The 20,004-nt window shown below is 46.0% G+C and overlaps 4 protein-coding genes across 4 annotated transcripts; 2 read left to right on the top strand and 2 right to left on the bottom strand.

Moving 5' to 3' along the window:
- Positions 1-639: 639 nt before the first annotated feature.
- Positions 640-2,304, top strand: PFLUO_LOCUS7999 (succinate semialdehyde dehydrogenase NADP+ linked; the record flags this gene model as incomplete). Its single annotated transcript, XM_073785691.1, has 4 exons — positions 640-660; positions 715-802; positions 862-2,131; positions 2,187-2,304. 4 exons carry the CDS (start codon positions 640-642, stop codon positions 2,302-2,304), a joined length of 1,497 nt encoding a protein of 498 aa, XP_073642021.1.
- Positions 2,305-2,563: 259 nt separating this feature from the next.
- PFLUO_LOCUS7998 (uncharacterized protein) lies at positions 2,564-3,547 on the bottom strand (the record flags this gene model as incomplete). Its single annotated transcript, XM_073785690.1, has 1 exon — positions 2,564-3,547. One exon carries the CDS (start codon positions 3,545-3,547, stop codon positions 2,564-2,566), a length of 984 nt encoding a protein of 327 aa, XP_073642020.1.
- A 1,176-nt stretch (positions 3,548-4,723) lies between these two features.
- On the top strand, positions 4,724-6,232 carry PFLUO_LOCUS7997 (uncharacterized protein; the record flags this gene model as incomplete). Its single annotated transcript, XM_073785689.1, has 2 exons — positions 4,724-4,765; positions 4,826-6,232. 2 exons carry the CDS (start codon positions 4,724-4,726, stop codon positions 6,230-6,232), a joined length of 1,449 nt encoding a protein of 482 aa, XP_073642019.1.
- A 2,039-nt stretch (positions 6,233-8,271) lies between these two features.
- Positions 8,272-8,753, bottom strand: PFLUO_LOCUS7996 (uncharacterized protein; the record flags this gene model as incomplete). The annotated part of the gene is made up of 1 exon (XM_073785687.1): positions 8,272-8,753. A coding segment is annotated over one exon (482 nt), but the record flags the coding sequence as incomplete, so codon positions are not given.
- Positions 8,754-20,004: the final 11,251 nt, after the last annotated feature.

Here is a 20,004-nt window from a genome sequence, read left to right as displayed (position 1 = left end):
TGATTGGGTGGGCTTCCCGAGTATGGACTGTGACTGGATGGAATTCCCGGATATCGTACCGAATGTAAATATATAACCGTTAATCATACTCAAATTTGTCGATTGACAACAAAATCGACTCGGATCAAGGAGTAAAGAGTCAATTGAGTCGTGAACGAACAGAGTAGGATAGGGGAATCAAGTCGAGAATCTGAAAATAGCCCCTAGGACTGCCAATTGCTGGTCTCCCCAGCCCCAAGGGCAGCCCGACCCGTGACATCACCTCCGCCGGCAGCGTACAGCTTCCCTTCTTGCTTCCTCGCACCCAACTGCGATTATTACTCGGTGGTTTCGGGCCCAGAGAGCAATCACCGTCCAGCCCATCTGCCACAGCTCCGTCCCCACACTCTTGTTGACTTCGCTCTTAAAAGCGAGATTCCTCTGTCCAATTTGCACTCCAGTCTCTCCCCCTCTCCCCGCACGAGATTCCCGGTTCCGTCCTCTGCCGTGCATTATCCTTCCTATTTAGTCTCGCTCTTCCCTCCGGTCTCCACCACCATGGAGAGACTCATCCGCCCAGTTTCACGCACACTGCTCAGACCTCGACCTCGATACCCTTTTGCTGTTCCCCCGACGATTTACACCCAGAGACTCTACACCATGGGACACAGTGCACCGGAGGTAGGTGGACCCAAACGACTCGCCCATGTCCAATGCTAATGAATCCCGGAACAGTTGAAAGACAAGTCGCTCTTCATTGAGAAGTCGTACATCAATGGCGAGTGGGTTGGTGCCCAGTCCGGCGAGACCTTCGAGGTTCACGGTAATACCAACCATCTCCAGCATTTGGATACTATAGCTAACCCCTCGCTCGGTCGATAGATCCCGCAACCGGCAAGCTGATCGGAACATGCCCCGAACTCAACACTAGCGATGTCACCAAAGCGATCGAAGCCGCCACGGCGGCCTTCCCCACGTTCCGGAACACGCTGGGGCGCGAGCGCGCCCGCATGCTGCGCCGGTGGTACCAGCTGATGATGGACAACGCAGACGACCTGGCGAAGCTGATCACATGGGAGAACGGGAAGCCGTTGGCAGACGCCAAGGGCGAGGTGAATTACGCCGCGTCGTTTTTCGAGTGGTTCAGCGAGGAGGCGCCGCGTATGTACGGCGACACCATCCCCGCCTCGGTTCCCGGGAACCGGGTTATCACGATGAAGCAGCCCGTCGGTGTGTGCGGTCTCATCACGCCGTGGAATTTCCCGGCTGCCATGATTACGCGCAAGATTGGTCCGGCCCTCGCTGCTGGGTGTACGGTTGTTGCCAAGTCGCCGGCCGAGACGCCGTTCACGGCTAATGCACTTGCGGAGCTGGCACACCGTGCGGGTATTCCCAAGGGCGTGGTCAATATTGTGACTGCTCATAAGAATACCCCCGAGGTCGGCGAGCTGATTACCACGCACCCGGAGGTGCGCAAGGTGTCATTTACCGGGTCGACGAATGTCGGCCGGCTGTTGATGAAGCAGGCCTCATCGACGATCAAGAAGGTCTCATGGGAGCTGGGCGGCAACGCGCCGTTCATTGTGTTTGATGACGTCGAGGATCTCGAAGTCGCCGTCAACGGCGCCATTGCTTCCAAGTTCCGTAGCTCGGGCCAGACTTGCGTGTGCGCGAACCGAATCTACGTGCAGAAGGGCGTGTACGACGAATTTGCCAAGCGCTTTGCCGAGAAGGTCAAGGGATTCAAGCTGGGTGCCGGTTTCGAGGAGGGCATCACCCACGGCCCTGTGATCCACGAGCGCGCTGTCAATAAGGTGCACGAGCACGTCCAGGACGCTATCTCCAAGGGCGCCAAGCTTGCCATCGGCGGCGAGAAGGCATCTGCGCTCGGTCCTAACTTCTACAACCCGACTGTGCTGACCGGTATGACCAAGGAGATGCTCCTCGCCTCCGAGGAGACCTTCGGTCCTGTGGCGGGTCTCTTCCCCTTCGAGACGGAGAAGGATGTTGTGGACCTGGCGAACAGTGCCGAGGTCGGCCTTGCGGGCTACTTCTTCAGCGGCAATGTCCGCCGCATCTTCCGTGTTGCGGAGGCCATGGAGGTTGGCATGGTCGGTGTTAACACTGGCTTGATCAGCGATGTTGCGTCTCCGTAAGTTTTCTCCCTACAAGGATCAGATGATTCAAACTAACTTACTTGTTTCTAGATTTGGTGGCGTTAAGCAGAGCGGCTTCGGTCGTGAGGGCAGCAAGTACGGTATTGATGAGTTTACCACCATCAAGAGCGTGACTTTCGGTGGTATGGGCGAGCCTCTGCAGGCTTAGATGGGACGATACAAAATTGATTAGAGAAATTGGACATTTACACGAATTGAATCCAAGTCATTGAATTTCACCAAAACGGTCAGCCTTTCAGCTAGTCCTGCGGTTTTCGCCTGCTCTATATTGGACACGTTCAGCCGTCATCCAGAGATATGGTATCAACTAGACTAATGATTGGCTTGTTGCAGTGTCTACTAAGCACCTTTTTCTTAACAGCTAACTAACTATAAATTTTTTACATTGCCGGATTTGGAATTCAATATTAAGGATGGGAGCCAAGCAGTGCCTTTTTTGCAATGCCGACCTCCTCGGCTGTTCCACAAATTAAACCTGCTGTTTCATCACAATTCTCCAGCGGCCGAGTCAGGATATCCTCTCCATCAACCGGGTTAATCGCCTTTCCCCCAGCGCATTCCACCACAAGAGCAACGGGAAACAGTTCGTACAAGCGGCGCAGCTTGGCTTCGCTCACGCTAGTCACAGGAGATATATACACGCCGTGACCTTTGACCAGCGCGTGTACCAAATCCGGTACCAATCCACCGCTGTACCGCAATGTATACTTTTTCTCCACGTAATGCGTGATCAGGCGCATGTAAGCCTCACTCTCCGCTGCTGCGCGGAGATTGGCCGGGGCAAAATAGCGAGTCTTAAACGGCGGGTCTGCAAAGCGCATATCGGAGCGAAGGAACTCGTGTGCCCCGGACTTCCCGATCCCGATCTCAAGACAACAGGGTTCGCCGCCCGGGACCCTCAAGGCAACAATGGCCGTAGTCCGCGGCCCGTAGACGCCCAGAATGGCGGCAATTTGTTTCTCGGAGGGCCGTTGGTGGATCGCCGACCCGCCATCCCAGATGCCGATAATAGTGCCCACAGTCCAGTTCGGCGCAATGATCGAGCTCCCGTCTAGAGGGTCAAACGCGACTGTGTATTTTTCGGAAGTGGCGGAGACACCTCCCTCAGCTTGGCTGTCACGGGCAGGTCGCTCCACAGGGTCCTCTTCGCTGCTCGCAGTCTCTACCGAGGGACACTCTGCAAGCGCGGCCCGAAGGAGGTTTTCAGCTGAAATATCGACGTTCAATTGGCCGTCACCAAATGCGTTTGTGCCGCCTGCGAGGGAAACATGTTGTGACTGGTGTAGCGACTCCGCAATGTCCGCGATACAGTCCAGAAGTGCCGGTAGCACAGACTTGCACAGCGCTGTGCGGCCATGTGGTAAGAGGAGGTTTTCAAGATGGCTGGCCATGGCGAGTTGAAGGGGGGAATTAGTACACTCAATCCAATCGGTAGTTTTGGGTAGTGTGGAGTGGGAGAGGGCAGGAAACTCCGGGCAATGGCATGACGTATTTCGGTTGGTGGATTTGACCCACTGCTCATGGACATGCCTCGAACTGCCTAACTGTCAATTCCCAAGAATGATTCTGGGTCAATGATTTTCAAATGATCTTCACTGCATAAATTCAAGTGTGAATGATTATTGCTCCTTTTTTGTTTCCTCCCATTCTTATCCCTCTCCCCATACCCCCATGTTATGTGATACCATTAAACTATGTGCTCTCTGAGCGCCCAAGGCTATGCCGGAGTACTGAGAACAAGGCTTATCGAAGGAAAGAACAACAGGGGTCAGGATATCTACTCAAAAGAATCCCTCCGAATGATCGACCACGCTCGAAACGTGAATAGCCCGCCCGATGCTCCACGCCAGCATCTATCTGCATTTCTCAACCGCTTCGGAGAAGTCTAATAATGAAAAGCATAGTTCGCGATCAAAACGCTCTGCCAAACCATTTTTGAAGACAAGATCCACCCATCAACTATACGAACCATACGCGCTTAAAAGTTTCCGCTGTTCCTGAGCCAACAATGTATCTCCGCCAGTTCCGCGTGTATGGCTCAGGACCCCTACAATAAACTGTCTGTACCGGCCGAATTCCGCAGGTCGAGCCCACCACACAATGTCTGCCGGGGTCAAGGCCCGGAAGTGTCGACGGAACTCTCCAAACACATTTAGGGTTTGTGACAGCGCGGGTTCCGGGGACCCCACGAATACATCGGATCTGCTCCCCGCAATGCCGGAATGGGTTCGGGATTCGGCCTCAAGTTGGGGAACACTAAGAGATCGTCATCTGCTCGTCTCTGTTAGGTTTTTAGGCAGGTTAAAGGTAAGATCTAAGTTTCTCTATCCATATAACGCGCGCGGAGTGAGTAAGTAAGCTTAGGGTCTGGGCGACTCGGAATGATTCTACGGCATTTAATAGGAGTGGTGATTATGCTCGGCTTCGACTATAAATAAAGCCTTGGGTTGACTCAAACCTCGCCGCTGATACAATTACACCAAGGTCCTTTGAAAACCTTCTAACCTCGTTGAGCTGAACCACTCTCCACAATCCTTAAGCTATTTTAGTTATCCTAAACAACGGAGATGACTGTCGACACTACCAACAGCGGCCCCCTGGAGTTCGCCGTGGGTATTTCTATATTGAAACGTAGAATTCAAACTGATTGCTGATAATGAACTGAACAGACCTTCCATAATGTCATCAGTAACGAGTTGAGTTCAACCACCACCACCCGCCACGGCATCAATCCCGCAAACTCCAAGCCCAACCCCGAAGTGCCCGTTTCAACCCAGGAGGACGTCGACCGCGCCGTCAAATCTGCCCGCAATGCTTTTAAGAAATGGTCTAAGACTTCCTTCGAGGAGCGTCGGGCAGCTCTCTCTGCATTCGCTAAGGCGATCGAGGCCAACGCTCATATGTTCGCCAAGACTCTGACGATGGAGCAAGGAAAGCCGCTGAACCAGGCTGCAACTGAGGTCGAAATGACTATTACGTGGATTCGGGCCATGATTCAAATCGAAATTAAAGAGAATGTGATCGAGGAGAAGGATGATCTTAAGATTGTTCAGCGCTATGTGCCTATGGGCGTTGCTGGTGCGATCGTGCCTTGGAATTTCCCTATGCTGCTTGCCATCGGCAAGGTTGTCAGTGCTGTATACACTGGTAATTCAGTTATTGTGAAACCTTCGCCCTTCACCCCTTATTGCGACTTAAAGCTAGCCGAGCTAGCGACTCGGTTCTTCCCTCCTGGTGTTGTGCAGTGCCTAAGTGGTGATGATAGCCTTGGACCAATGCTCACAGAGCATCCAGATATCGACAAGATCTCATTCACTGGTTCTACCGCGACTGGCAAACGGGTGATGGCAAGTTGCGCTAAGAATCTTAAGAGAGTGACCCTAGAACTTGGTGGAAATGATCCCGCTATTATCTGTGACGATGTCGACATTGATGCGATCATTCCTAAGATTGGCATCTCTTCCTACCTATGCAGTTCCCAGATCTGTATGATGATCAAGCGTCTCTACGTCCACGAAAAGATCTACGACACATTCCTAGAGAAGATGATCGCTTTTGTGAAAACGCTGAAGATTGGAGACGGTACCGAACCTGATGTTTTCTTCGGTCCTATTCAAAATAAGATGCAATTCGAAAAAGCCAAGGCCCTCTTAAGTTCTATTACTACTGAGAAACTCAAGGTAGTCCTAGGTGGCTCAATTAATGACTCTCACGGCTACTTCGTCCACCCTACCATTATTGACAACCCCCCTGAGTTATCGCGGATCGTGCAAGAAGAGCCCTTTGCACCCATCCTTCCCATTGTGAAATGGTCTAACGAAGACGATGTTCTTGACAAGGCGAATGCGCTGGGGACTGGCCTAGGCGCGTCAGTCTGGACTAAGGATTTCGAGCGGGCCACCCGCATTGCTAACCAGCTTCAGGCTGGCAGTGTCTGGGTTAACTCACACTTTGATATATCCCCCAAAGTCCCGTTTGGTGGTCACAAGCAGAGCGGCATTGGTACGGAATGGGGCTTGACCGGTCTGTTGGGCTATTGCAACTCGCAGACCCAGTGGTTGAGAAAGGCCTATTAGAGACACTTTTTCGCAATTCACTTGAATGGAACATTTTTAGTTATTTTTCCATTTGATTTATGCGGCATCGAAATATTCTGTTCTTGTAGATTGTCTAGCGTAATCAATAAGCAAGCTGCGCACCTACGCGGGGCTCTATACATGTACCAGCTCAATCGAAACAGGATTGACGAATTTGCAATCGGCCGCCACAGACTTGCTAGAGCTACCAGAGCAAGGCATCAAGATTCTATTTCCAGGCCTTGTCTCCTTCTCTTGTGTGCAAGTGTAGACAGCTATTTCCGGGCGAACTTTCCGGATTGCGGAATTAGACCGCACCCGCATCCAAGCCGGTACGCGCGAAAAATAAAATGGCCTACGTAGTCCGATTCAACACTATTGGGCATCAAAGCATATGTCTGCATTGCTACTTTTGTCTGCATGGTAGACGTGGCACGGTCTTATAAGACTCCTGCTTCATGCCCCGCACTTTGGGCAGAATGTGGAACGCCGCGTATAAAGTCTTCCACGTTAACTTTCGATCGCTTGTATAGCATGCTTTTATAGCATGTACTTAAGTGCTTATTCTCATCTAGCATAGAAACGAGCTATGTCTCAGAAGAGGTCCAATCTCCACCGCCCACGAACTGTCTCATGCCCTTCATGCACTCGAATGTTCGCCGACCAGCAAGCACTTGCCGCTCACGATAAAGATGTTCATCAAAAACGAAATCACCCTAGCATCGGATTAAACAGGCCTGGAGATGGTACATCCATCCAGTCTTCTCTCCTGGGACAGGACAACACAAAGACCGTAGGCCTTAGTTTCAAGAAAGTTGGTGGAAAAACTGTTGTTGCAGATCATTCTGATCATCCGAACCATCTGGTCAGTACTAGCTTATTTTGAATCGTTCATATCTATTACCACTTGAAACTTCTGCTTTGATTGCGAGACCACTTGGATAACTGTTGACTTTGATCGTTTCTAATAGCTCGTGCCATTTGCAGAGTCCGCAAGCAAGTCTGCCCGGGCTTCTGTAGATCGAGCACATACAAAATCCACCAACCGATGGGAAAACTCAATTCAATTCGTTCGCAAAAGCGATTCAAATAGTATGCTGCATTCTTCCGTGCATACCACAAAGCCGAGTTCGGTCGGACAAAAAAAGAATAAGGGGCGCAAAGCGGAAGCAGGTTTCCAAAGGAGACACAACCTCGAAAATCTCAGTTCAAGGTCAATCCAAACACAGGACTAATGATGAACATAGATGAAGATCAAGACTGGAGCATTTGTGACAAAGATTGCGGGTGATGCGGGCATTGCATGGATCACCTTGACATTTGAGACAGACCGACGGATTCTACTTATTTTGATAGCCGCAGTAATCTTCCGACGCAAAACATCTTCTAGGTGCAATATTATGACTGAATTAAGTCCTTTACTGCTGTCCTCCCTGACCCTGACTATGGCCGCGGCGTGCGTCAGATATGCTTTTTAGATTCAATAACGGCTGACCAGACTGGGTAAGAGCATCAATCATAGTAGGCGAGGGAGGGATATGAAACGGAGGCGGGGAACTTCGGGTCTTCGATGCAGAACGTAGACCCAAAAGAGAACTCTTCTTGTTGCTCATACCATTTTTGAGTTCTATCTCATATACTATCAAGTAAGCCGTGCCGCATGCTTCCGCTTGCTATGGTGATTGCTCTGCCATCCACTTTAAATGTTCCTCCTCTTGCCACTCCTCACGAGAATATTCTACCTCGAGCCAATGTCAGTTCTGCATATGGGATATTGTAGAGGTATTGGAGCCTACCGCAGGTAATTATATCACAATCTGCGCCAGCTTCCTCGGAACTGCACATTTCCACTGTCTCTATTGAGCGGTTCTTACTCTGACCATTATCACCCGTGCAGACGGCCGAGTGCGAGAAGCACCAATCGAAACAACCCCCGATGAAACACCATTTAGTGATCAGGTTGTTGCATGATGGGCTATAATCCTCCCATGAGCATTAATACTGCCGAAGAAGATAAAATAATCCAGAAAACAACATACCAGAGCTGTCCCTCTGCATAAGCTTCAACATCATCGACGGCTTCATGCGTTCTTTCTCGCTGCTCTTGTTGATCAGCTATCATCTGATCCTTGAGATCCCGTGTCCTTCGCCCTAGAGGGAAAAAGTGCTCATTGTGGCCATGAAACAAGTCTGGATCTCTCCTTGTGGTCGTTTTAGGGTCTAAGTGCATGGCTGGCCTTAGGTACCTGTCTCCGATGGTACTCTCGTGGGGGAACTCAGCCCTGCTTTTCACCTGAGGCCTGCTCAATCCCGCGCACATTGTCGTCACCTTGGTCTCAATAGCGCTCAGTCTCGTGTTCAATTCCAGATTATCGGCCATTATGGAGTCCACCATCCTCTGTAGGGTCAGGGCTGTCCCCTTGCTGCTGATTGCATCTGCTCCCTCGTAGTTGGACGCGCTGTCTTCCGCCGTCAGGTTGAGATTCCCCGTCCAATTCTTGATCTCATTGAAGTCGTCCATCCTGCTGGAATGGGGTGTCGTAAAGGCGATTCCTCCTCGCCAAGTGCCTGAATAAATATTGGTTGTATTGGCAAGAACCTGAAAGCAATCTTAAGCACGCGCTCTACACCCAGAGCGAGACCAGTATCCTCCTCAAGTGGCTAGTAGGTTGTAATTGCATGGCTTGAGAGCACTGATCTGAGGCAGGCTTTATAGGCGAAAATGTAGCCCTGCCAAGAGAATCGATCTACACTGCAAGGGGTAGAGCCACCATTTATAGGGGAAAAGCGGTTCAATTCTGGAGCTGGCGAAATTGCGTGTTCCAATGTAATTCACAAATGATCAAACGTAATCATTTGGATCATTCTTATTACGATCTCTGGGGATATTCAATATTGACCTCGAGCTGCTTGGGAACAGTAATAAGACACAATTTACCCTGATCATAAGGAATCCAGTCCCATGAAATCCAGCTCATATCCAGCAAATAGCTGGCTTATGTCTTCGGGTATGCCTGGGGATGCCAATGAAAATTCCGAAGGCCCCTCGTTTCCTACCGCACTTGAGTATCCAGGCGGAACATTATCATTACCCTGCATCACTAGGTTTTGATCCAGCGCAACGTCATTTGGACCCGTGGATATGTCAAGATCAAGCGTCTCCAAAAGCAACTTGTCAAAGCGGTTGCAGCGTTGCAGCAATCCAAGATGAGACATCAGGCCCTGTGGCCCAGTAAAATTCCGTAACAGCCGCTGCGAAGACCGAGAAAATAGGTAAGATCGTAGTAAGCCCAAACCACTGGCAATAGCATCGATCACGGCAGCACTTTCACTTGTAGATAGCTCGATGGTGGAGAGGCGCGAATAATGAGCAAGAACAAGAAATAAAGCACACAAAGCAGATGAAAGGAAATGATTCAAAATTGATATCTGTGTGCGGTATAGATTGGTATGGTGGTCCATCTCAATGAGCTTGTTGATCGTTTCCGTTGCATGTTGGACAAGAGTGCCTGCACGACCGGGATTTGCTCTAGCCGTTTGGTATGAATAGATTAGAGGTCGTAAGACGAGGATCCTGATTTGGTTTGCTCGTAAGAAAAGAATAGATCTGAGGAAGTAAGACTTTCGATCGTCAAAGGTCACGCTCTCTGTCGCAGATCGCAGCTCGTCTTTGCAGGGCTTTAGGGTATCGGGGAGACTTTCTTGCCATGATTTGACTTTATAAGTCAAGAAATCGAAGGTTTCTTCCTTCAATCGTCGCTTAAATTTTCCGTGTTCATCGGTAACGGAATACCAAAGTTGGGCTCCAAACTGCACATATGACCTCATAGCTTTCAGATACGGCACGCCTTCCTGTAATTCCCATTGTTAGTTTGTTGAGTTTTATCATTGAGGATTTGAGCAAACAAACCATCTCCGGAATGTCGACATCGTTGTCCCGGAAAGTAAAAGGCAATCCAGCTGCAAAGTTTATTTGCCGATCGAGCACGAAAGTAGTGTAGAGGATGGTGGTAATTTCGTTTTGCTCCTCTGGTTGTGGAAAATAATGCGAGAGGATTTGTTTTCGATGCAAGCCGGATTCGATGATAGTGCGAGAGCCAATAGTGATCATTCGAGATGCCAGTCTGTAGTCATCCTGAAACATGTAAAACAAAGCCTGTCGTAGAAGTTCAATTAGCGTTAAATACAACAGTCGCAGTGAATCGGAATCGGCCTGTACATTCAGCAAGATTATCTGCTGCCCCCGTAAGGAGAATTTCCCCAAGACCACGTGGGGCAACACATTTGGTAGAAGGCTGTCGTGCAGATCGACCGCCAGGCGGTTATAACCACCCCCCTCGGCAAGCAGAGCAATAGCGATAACCAGTTTCAGAGGAGTGGCATCGCATTCACGAACGCCAACTGAACTATCATTTTGATTCAATTCGTAGATGATGTTCGCCCACAACATTTCAGCTTGCATTTTCATTGTTTCAAGATCAATTATCGGAAGCAATGTGCCTACAATATCATCGAATAGATGAATGAGGCGGAAAGCTTCGTCCAAATCAATCTCATTCAGTGGCCCCAAATCACTGCTGCCCATGTCATTTGATGGACTAGCTTCCATTTGCGTCATATCTTGCTCGTCTGTTGCTATCACCGATCCAGCGATCTCCGGATCTATCTTTTCTGGGTGTGAAAGCCTATCTTGCTCCAAAATCATCTTCGCAACTCCCAGGCTGAAGAGTGAGCTGGTTGGGCCAGTATAGTCAGGGAGTAGTGGTGAGGTAGATCGTATCGGAAGACTTCTCCGGCAGGTATTATTACCCTGGCTCACTGCATCCGTTTGGGTCGCCGGGATATTTTTCTGCTTCGAGTGGTTCGGATGGCCATTATCATCCTCGGTGTTTGACGAACGCTTGTTCGAAACGTCTTGAAGTTCGTGGTGTAATAATTCGACCCTATCTTGCAACGTTTCTACGAGGTCATACAAGTGCTGCAATGGACTTGTAGCGCAATTAGCGATCGATCGCAATGGTGGATCACACTGCTCTTACACAGCACGCGATGAGCCAACGCTTTTTCCTGTCGATGTGAATTCCTGATTATTCAGGTCATGGATGCGATTCGTGGATGATTCAAACTCATTTGAGTAATGACACTCGATCGAACGCCGCTCACAGAACTCGCAAGGATTTTTGCCGTTACAGCGAACTTTTCTGCGTTTGCATGACGCGCATGCTTTGAGAACGTACTTCGGCCGCTTCCGCTCAGACTCCGGTTTAAGTCGAGAACGTCGCTTGGAAGTGGCACTATTCATCATGATTTCACGGCAATAGTTATCATATTTGAGATGAGATGACGTAAGGGTTGATTGAAGGAGATGCCCACAAGGATTTTATGTTATACTGTAGTTGACTTGGCTCGAAACGTTATGTAATGAGCGGTCCGTTTCCGCGCAACAGCAGAAACGTCCCCATGTATCTTCCGTATGGGGGTTTACCGAAAGCAAATTACAAAAATTTACTTTAAACGCGTATATGTTCCTTGGATCTATTGCATACACACCTCCACGACAACATACACTCATTTCTTGAATTGCGCCGCAGAAGCCAACGCAGGGCAAAGCAGGCATGGCCGATGGGTTGATTGTTTCACCGAAAAGCCGTCAAGAAGGTCAAAAATGGGCTAATGGTTTCTTTTTTTCTTTTTTTCTTTCTTTTTTTTTTGCGCTGCAGTTCGCGTTTCCTAGGCAAAGGCTAATCTTCAACATCACTCTGGTACCGCTTCCAGCCCTCCTAGTCATCTTCTTGGCATCACGAACAGTCTAGATCTTGCCGAGGATTAATCTCATCCCGTTAAGAAACTGAATGGCTTGAGCTCAAAAAAAGGCCCGCTCATTTTTCCCTAATTCGTGATTCCTCCCAGGCCGAACGAGCTATTGAACTCACATGCAGCGTCGCTCAACACGTCGAAACCAAGAAGGCTCTGTTGATATTTGGCGTCTCCCCAGTTCCATTTGCAATGCCCCTTCCATTGCGATTCAGGCAGCTTTGATAAGATTTGATCGCGTTCCATTTGCTCGCTTCCATCACACAAGTGATAGAAAGCACGACTCTGTACGGCTCCAAGAACGTTTGTTTCGGTTCGTTCCTTCCGCAGAGTTTCATAAAGACTCAAAATGCCAGTAATAGTTGCACGCAATTCGGTCACAGAATTTGGAAGTGGTCGTCGATTTTGTGCCGTTGTCAAAAGCTGCCCTAGTACAGCGCCATCTTCGACTGCCATTGCCGCCCCTTGGGCTTGGTATGGCAAAGTGGGATGACAGGCATCCCCCAACAGGGCCACAGTACCCTGTTCACGGTCAGTCTAGATCCAAGGAACAACATATTATCTGACAGAATAACCTACCTTTGTCCATCTCTGAAGTTCCTCATGGTGACAGAGCTTCCACTTTAAGGCTCTGCGCAGGCAGGAAATCATGGTCTTGAGTCTATCACTGTATTAGCACATACATGCGATGGGATTGCATTAGCCATACGTGGGATCCCATCCTTCGAAATTGCTTCGCATCTCTTCCAAATCGCCCTCTGACGTCCGTGACCCTTTTGGCAGGTCGTCTGGACAACTGCGGCGTGTCAGCTGAGCACCTTGCCCATATTTAGGATCGAATCACTTGCAGCAAAACCAGATTGAATTCTGATTTGTTCCTGACTGGGTAAAAAACAACGTGTTTCTCGGGTCCCATCCAGACTTGAACATCGGATGCCGCAATAAGCTTCTCAACTTCCGGGTTGTTCAAAGCATTAAGCTCCTGGAGCGAAAATGTGCCACGATACGCCAAATCGCCTGTTTCCAGAGGCGGAGATGGCCCATCCAGAATAAACTCGCGCATTCTGGACCAGAGTCCTACTGGCAATGTTAGACATCTGGGGTGGAGACAGGATTTCGAGCTGAGGCATGTTTACCGTCTGCACCGATAATCAGGTCGGCATGGAAGCGTCTACCATCTTTTAGCACAACCATGTCATCGTTTTCACCCGACTCAATGCCGATCACTTCAGCATTTTTTACCAGACGTGCACCTGCATCAGTTGCTTCCCCAAGAAGTAGGTTCTGGTAGTCGGCCCTATGTATGACCCTTTTTGAAAATTGTCAGCACATTCAAAACAGTTGAATGTAGTGAAATGGAGCACAAACATCCACTCAGAGCCGTAAGTTGCTGTTGCTTGAGTCCCTAGTGGCTTTCGAATGACTACGTTTCCATCTCGATATCTTCGCAGTGTATGGCCCTCCACAGTTATAGCTCCGGCCCTCCTCAGTTTTCCCGTAAGGCCGAAATGAGCCATCACTCTTGTTGCATTTGGTGGTAATTGAATCCCTGCCCCAACAGGCAGAAGCTCTTCGGATCGTTCGAGAATTGTCACATCCAGCGGATTGCCACCTTGGCGACACGCAATTGCACAAGCTAGGCCTCCTAGTCCTGCTCCAACGATGGCAACACGTATAGTTTGTGCATCAAGCTAGCGAGATCGACTTCAATATCTGATTGAGTATGATCATGCGAATTCTAAACTTACGGTGCTGGTGATTCCAACCTCGACAGGCATAATTAGAACGCAAGAAAGCTAGATTGGAAGGTCTGACAAGGAGCACGGCGATCAAACGGACGTTGTAGTGTTCAGAATCTCCATGTGCAGGGATATGTTGGCATTTTATTGGCGATGTTCCCGTTCCGCTTGAAATATCTTTCACATTCCGCAGTACTGTGACGCATCTCCAGATTCCGTGTGCACCTTCCGTCTTTCGTTTCAGCCTTGCACAGTCTATATTAGACTCGAATACCATTCTGGGTCGTTCAGAAACCTAAATTTACGAGAAAGCCGATGGTTACTGAAAGTGCGTATCATTTTCGTTCTGAAAAAAGTGTGTGAAAAAGAGGTCCAATTCAGATCCAGAACCGAAGAGCCACCAGTTTTCATCTCTGCTTTGTAAGAAAACACTTGTAAGATGTGTGAGGAAGAAGATTCTCAGTTTATTCACAGCAATTGACAGTGTTTTTACTTCTAGAGCCCAAATGCGGCTTCGAATAGACCTAGATATGATTTGAGGGTTATTTCTTTCAGTCGCAAATTGAACCTCGACGTTAAGAATTTTTAAAATCTGCTGCAATTTAAACTCTAGGAAACCTGGGATCTTGCGCACCAGCTCAAGTTTAGTACCTGAGCAAGAATTTCTATCTATAATCCACCGTAAATTTTACTGCGCGAAAAGTGAATTAAGTTGACGGAACAGCCAACCTTTTGCAACATTGATATCTCTAATGACATTCTTTCATTGAAAATATTACAGACGCACGTCAGTTTTCCTGTCTCTGGCTCACACGACACCATAGCGGACCTTGCTTTTCGCCAATGCCAACGGTCATAATATCTAGCCGCTCGTCTTTTTCCATTACTTCGAAATTGTAGCATCGAAGTAGAGTTGTAACAATCTTAACAATATTTATCGTCGCAATGTTGCGTCCAATGCACATCCTGTGACCCGCTCCAAAAGGCAATAGATATTGCAATTTGTCTGCGCTGTCAGGAGCTAGCCATCGATCGGGCCAAAATTTGTCATGGTCGGAGCCCCAAATGGCCTGATTGTGGTGCAATGAGTAGTTGGAAATGGACACATTGGCCTAACACACATTAGCAAGTTCCAGGAGATGGATTTTCAAAACAAATCACTTACTCCCTGAGGGATCCGTTCTCCGTCGATAAAAAGTCCAGCGCTATCCATCACAGTCCGTGTCAATGGCATAGTGAAGACTGGCGAGTGACGGAAGTTCTCGCGGATACATGCGGTCATAAACGGTAGCATTTTCTCCAGCCCAAGGAACGAGAACGCGCCCTGATCAATTAACGGTAGGTTTTGACAAATTTCATCTTCTAACCGGCGCCGAACATCGGGGTTGTGAAAAATATGGTAAAAAAACAGAGTCAAGGTGCCTGACGTAGTATGAGAACCAGCAACAAGAAATCCAAACGCTTCCGAGCTGATTTCGATATTTGACAGTTCCTTGCCTGTTTCTGGGTCTTTTGCCTTCTTCAGGTTCGTGAGGAGTGTCTTTCCCGAGGATTCACTCGTCTTCTCTTCCACGCATCGTGCCACTGTTCTGCGAATCTTTTGTCGGCTCTTGATCAACTCGCGTAACCAAGAAAATGGCATATAGTTGCTCAGTATCATCGACCAGGGCAAAATTCCAGGGAGAGAGCCATACAAGCATCCGAGAAGAATATGGTCATTTATAGGGGGAAGATTTTTGGAGTCGTCCTTTTCCTGAGAGTGGAAGTCGACGCTAAAGGCAAGCTCCCCCAGCACGTCATAGCCATAAAAGGCAATGAGATTTTTGAGATCAAATGTTTCCCCCGATGCCACGTATTTATCGAGTTTCTGGCGCAAGTTTTCAACGTGTCGATCAAAGGTCGACTCCATGTCAGTCAAAGAATTAGTAGAAAAACTGTGAGCCATCTGTCTCCGTCTCAAGGAGTGAATCTGGCTTCCATGTAAGAAAATCGCGTATAAAGCACTTGGATCGTCGAATTCTTACTTTTTCATCTCGGTTTCCAAACAAACTTGGGTTGAATGTTGTGAACCCATCAAAAAATTGACTTTTCATCACCGCTTTTCCCGACTTAAAGATTGGGGCGACGGCTTCGGCATTCCAGAAACTGAGCTCGTTTGGGGCGATGCGCACAATAGGTCCGTATTTCTGGTGCAAAGAAAGGATTTTCTCGTCGATACGCAGGGACCAGAATAGAGAGAATTTGTGGAAATCCGTGAAAATTGCTAGAAATGGCCCCGGGTATTTTGCTAATGGATGTAGAAATCGTTGATATATCAGATAGACGAGGAGGAGAAAGGTTCCCACAATCGAAAGGGCAACCGGGTCTGCCAGTAAGCGATGAATAGACATGATGTACTTATACTTGGACTGAGGGAATGGGGCCCGAGAGCAACAGAAGAGCGCAAAATCTTAGGAGGCGTTAAAACTAGGAAGAATGGCGTTTTTAAATACATACTGCATGGTTTGGTAACGAGGCTTTTAAATGTAGTAGTAATACTCCGTCTTCCTAATAAACAATAAGCCCGGAAGCGTTTGAAGTTTCCGTCCGCTACCACGTTCCGTGGCAAGTTCCGAGATTTGGTCAGCCAAATGGCAAGTAATGATTTGAGTTACGTATCGTATCGTTTGTAACATATATTTTTGCATCAAAATAATTTGAAATTTGCTGGAACTCTTGAGGTACACTAGATCCTGATAGAGAGTATACCTTGATAAAATGATATAATGCTATCGAAAATATAGTCTACGCAATCCTATGCAAGTTACAGTCTTAGTATGTTCATATAGTTTATCATCTATAAGAAACCTATGGACATCGCATAGATCCTCTTTTACAACTAGAATATAGGGACCTATGAAAACGACGCTGAAAATGATAGCCTCTAGCGCCAGAAACGGCCTCCTTTCTACCTATAACTCTAGAGAGCGAGCCGCCGCTTAACTGCTCGCTACTTGGTACCGCCCCCTATTCTATACCTAACTAGGACTATTAGTTAGTATCCCCTTGTCCTATTAACGCCGACTTAACAATTGTTTCCCCTATTTCTACTAGTAACTAAAACGACGCTAAAAATGGCTCCCCTCTATATCTAAACCTAGGCCCGCCTCCTTTTTTGTTATGGGGTGGTCCCTAGCGATGAATGAATTAGCTATATAAGTGGAATCGGCGAGATAACAGGCGGTCTGTTATTCTCGTGCAGACCTTTTGGTCTAATGGTCGTTGCGTCCGTTCCCGCATTATCCCTTCTAGGGACCATACCATAACATTTTTGCCTAGCCTAGTCATGCGGCTATAAGATGCTCCGTCCGCTCTCTCCCCTAGGGGTCTTTTAATACCCTTCTCCTTATCCTATACCTACTACCTTAATCGGCTACGATATACTTGATTCCTAGGTCTCCTATCATAGAATCTAAACCTTAGCCTTTATCTCTAAATTCTCCTTATAGCGCCTATATCTATACCTCTAGCTTAGGTTGATAAGTACTAGTTCTAGACTAATCCTATCCTTTGTAAGGAAACTTAAGCTAGACTAAAGTATTTCTATAGTCTTAGATAGCTCCCTCTAAACTTTAAACCTAGAATGCTAATAGGAATCGCTATAGTCGAATAGTACTAGCGGAAGTAGGTTAACCCTTAATAAAATAAAAACCTTATAGTTAGGTACTAATATAGAAATAGATATTATATCTAATCGAACTAGGACTACGTAGACTATCTTCTACTATAAGAGTAAGCGATTTATATAAACTTTTTCGACTAGATATTTAAGATATTATAGAAGAAAGTACTTTAATCGTATAACAAATACTAGCGCTACCTTTATTAATACTTTAAACTATTCGCCTACTATAGTATTAATAACGATATTTATAAGTAGATACGATATATATAGCTACTTCTTCTATTCTAAAGGGGATTAAGCTAACTAGAGTATAGTTTCTTAATAGTATATTCCTAGCTAAGTATAAAATTTCTAGACGAACGAAGGATAAGAATACTCTAGATATAGACGTCTTTTATATAATCTATTAGTATTACTAGGTCTATTTGTAGTTTTTTTATTATAGAAGTATGATTATCTAATTTACTACTATCTAACTCTAGTCTACTATTACCAGGACCTAACCTAGCGTCCTACTCCTATAGAATACCTCTCTACCTAGCGATTCCTCTATAAGTAGGTATAAATAAAAGCTTACTTTTTAGAGTAATCTTCTAAAGTATATTCCCCTAATAGACCTTCTAGACTTAGTCTACTATTAAGATATTAAACTCTTCTACCTATGTGACCCTTAGAGTAAAAGTAACGTTCTCTATACTATTATAGAGTTTTATAACCTAAAAGGTTGACTAGAAGGTACTAATAGGTAATATAACCTTAAATACTATAGTACTTATTCTACTACTAACCCTCCCTACTAGAACTAAATTTTTTATATATAGCGACTATTAATTAGTATATTATCTAATTACTTAGATTATTTCTTTCGCTTTTTAAGATAGAGCAATTATTAATACTACCCTTATACTAGAGCTTATTTAGCGGCTCTAGGTTCTAAATCGTAGTTCCTCCCTCCTACTCTATTAGAAGCCTAAGGTTCTTAATATACCCCTCCTTCGACGTTTTAAGCGTATGATATATAGCTATAAGCTTTATATATTATTACTAATAACTTATGAATTAAGTTAATAAGTACTTAAAGAGTTAGGTTAAGATACTTAATTTAAAGATAATATTAGATATTATAACTTTCGCTATTAGGCTATAAATAAAGTAAATCATAAGTTACTCCTATATATAGTCTCTAAAAATATTATTACTATATCTATAGAGGTATTATCTAACTAGGAGTAGGTAGGGAACTTTACTAGTTAGGAGTAGTAAAGGGTGCTTAGTTAGTTAGGTAACGCAGTATTTAAAAAGTACTACTAGTTATAGTTTATTAGATGTGATCTCTAATATATTATTCTTCTTTAACCGCTTTAGGAGGGTTTATTATATATAGCTAGTAGTATACTTAGGAAGAGAGACCTACTAGCTCCGTCTAAGCTTATTAATATATATAAGCGTGCTATTTACTAATATCTAGAAATCCTAGTACTAAAATAAGAGAAGAGAGAGCTTATAGCGGAGATACGATCTCTAGCTAGTACTATATAGTATACTTAAAAGCCCTTCCTATACCTTTATTAAAGGTATAAAGCTATTAGTAGAGAAATAACTAAACTTTATAAATCCTTAGCGACTAATATATAAGAGATAGCTAGAAAGGATTATTTCTATATTATACTTATACTTGAAATCGACTAATAAATTAAGTAGCTACTTAGCAAATATAAGTTTAAAACTTATTATACTAATAGCTCTAATAATAAAGACTACGAGTTACCTACCCTAAAATACGTTTTTCCTAAATAGGCTTACCTTATAGAGAACTTTTATAGGCCTAAAGTAGAGAATTATAAGGATAATAAGCTACTCGTACGTTATATCTAGGTTACTAAGGATATAGTTACGCTCCTAAGGCTCTATAAGCCTAGTAGGCGAGGTAATCGTATTAATTAGAAATTCGACGATAAGACTAATAAATTATTAGACTAGCTAAAGGAACTCTTACCTCCTATAGAAGATAATATATATCACCTGACCGCCATCTATTATGAAAACTGGCGTCCGATGTGGAATTTACACGTCTATTTTTGACGCTGATAATTTCCCCCTTCCCACCTTATAAACATGGCCAGGATAGCTAGTCTGAATAGCATCGAATTCATCATTCTCCAATGGGACTACTAGGTAGAATTACCAGTGAATACGCTTAAATAAAAAAAATTAAGTACGGAGTTTGAGATGATTTTGTGCAGAAAATCATCGCGGGACGTCGGGGCCACAATTCCATCTGTTGCTCGGATCGCTTGGAGGCAGCATTTAGTAAGTTTCTGTTCAATTGCTGTTCGGAACCGGTTAAGGTGAATTTTTTTCTTTTCGATTTTTTTTCCTTTCTTTGTCCCTATGAGGTTCATCCTGTATAGTAATCTCGCATTGGGTGTGGAGACAAGAACGCTCATGCAGAGGTGGCCTAGGAAATAGCCGACACACCATACCAGTAGTAGGTTGATTCGATCCAGATTCCTGATCTTCAAGGGATTCGATATCTGTTCTATTCTTTCTACATA

The sequence above is a fragment of the Penicillium psychrofluorescens genome (genome assembly GCF_964197705.1).
Source record: "Penicillium psychrofluorescens genome assembly, chromosome: 5".
Classification (NCBI taxonomy): Eukaryota; Fungi; Ascomycota; class Eurotiomycetes; order Eurotiales; family Aspergillaceae; genus Penicillium; species Penicillium psychrofluorescens.
Note: the sequence above shows the minus strand (reverse complement) of the source record. Positions and strands in the feature narration are given on the sequence as shown.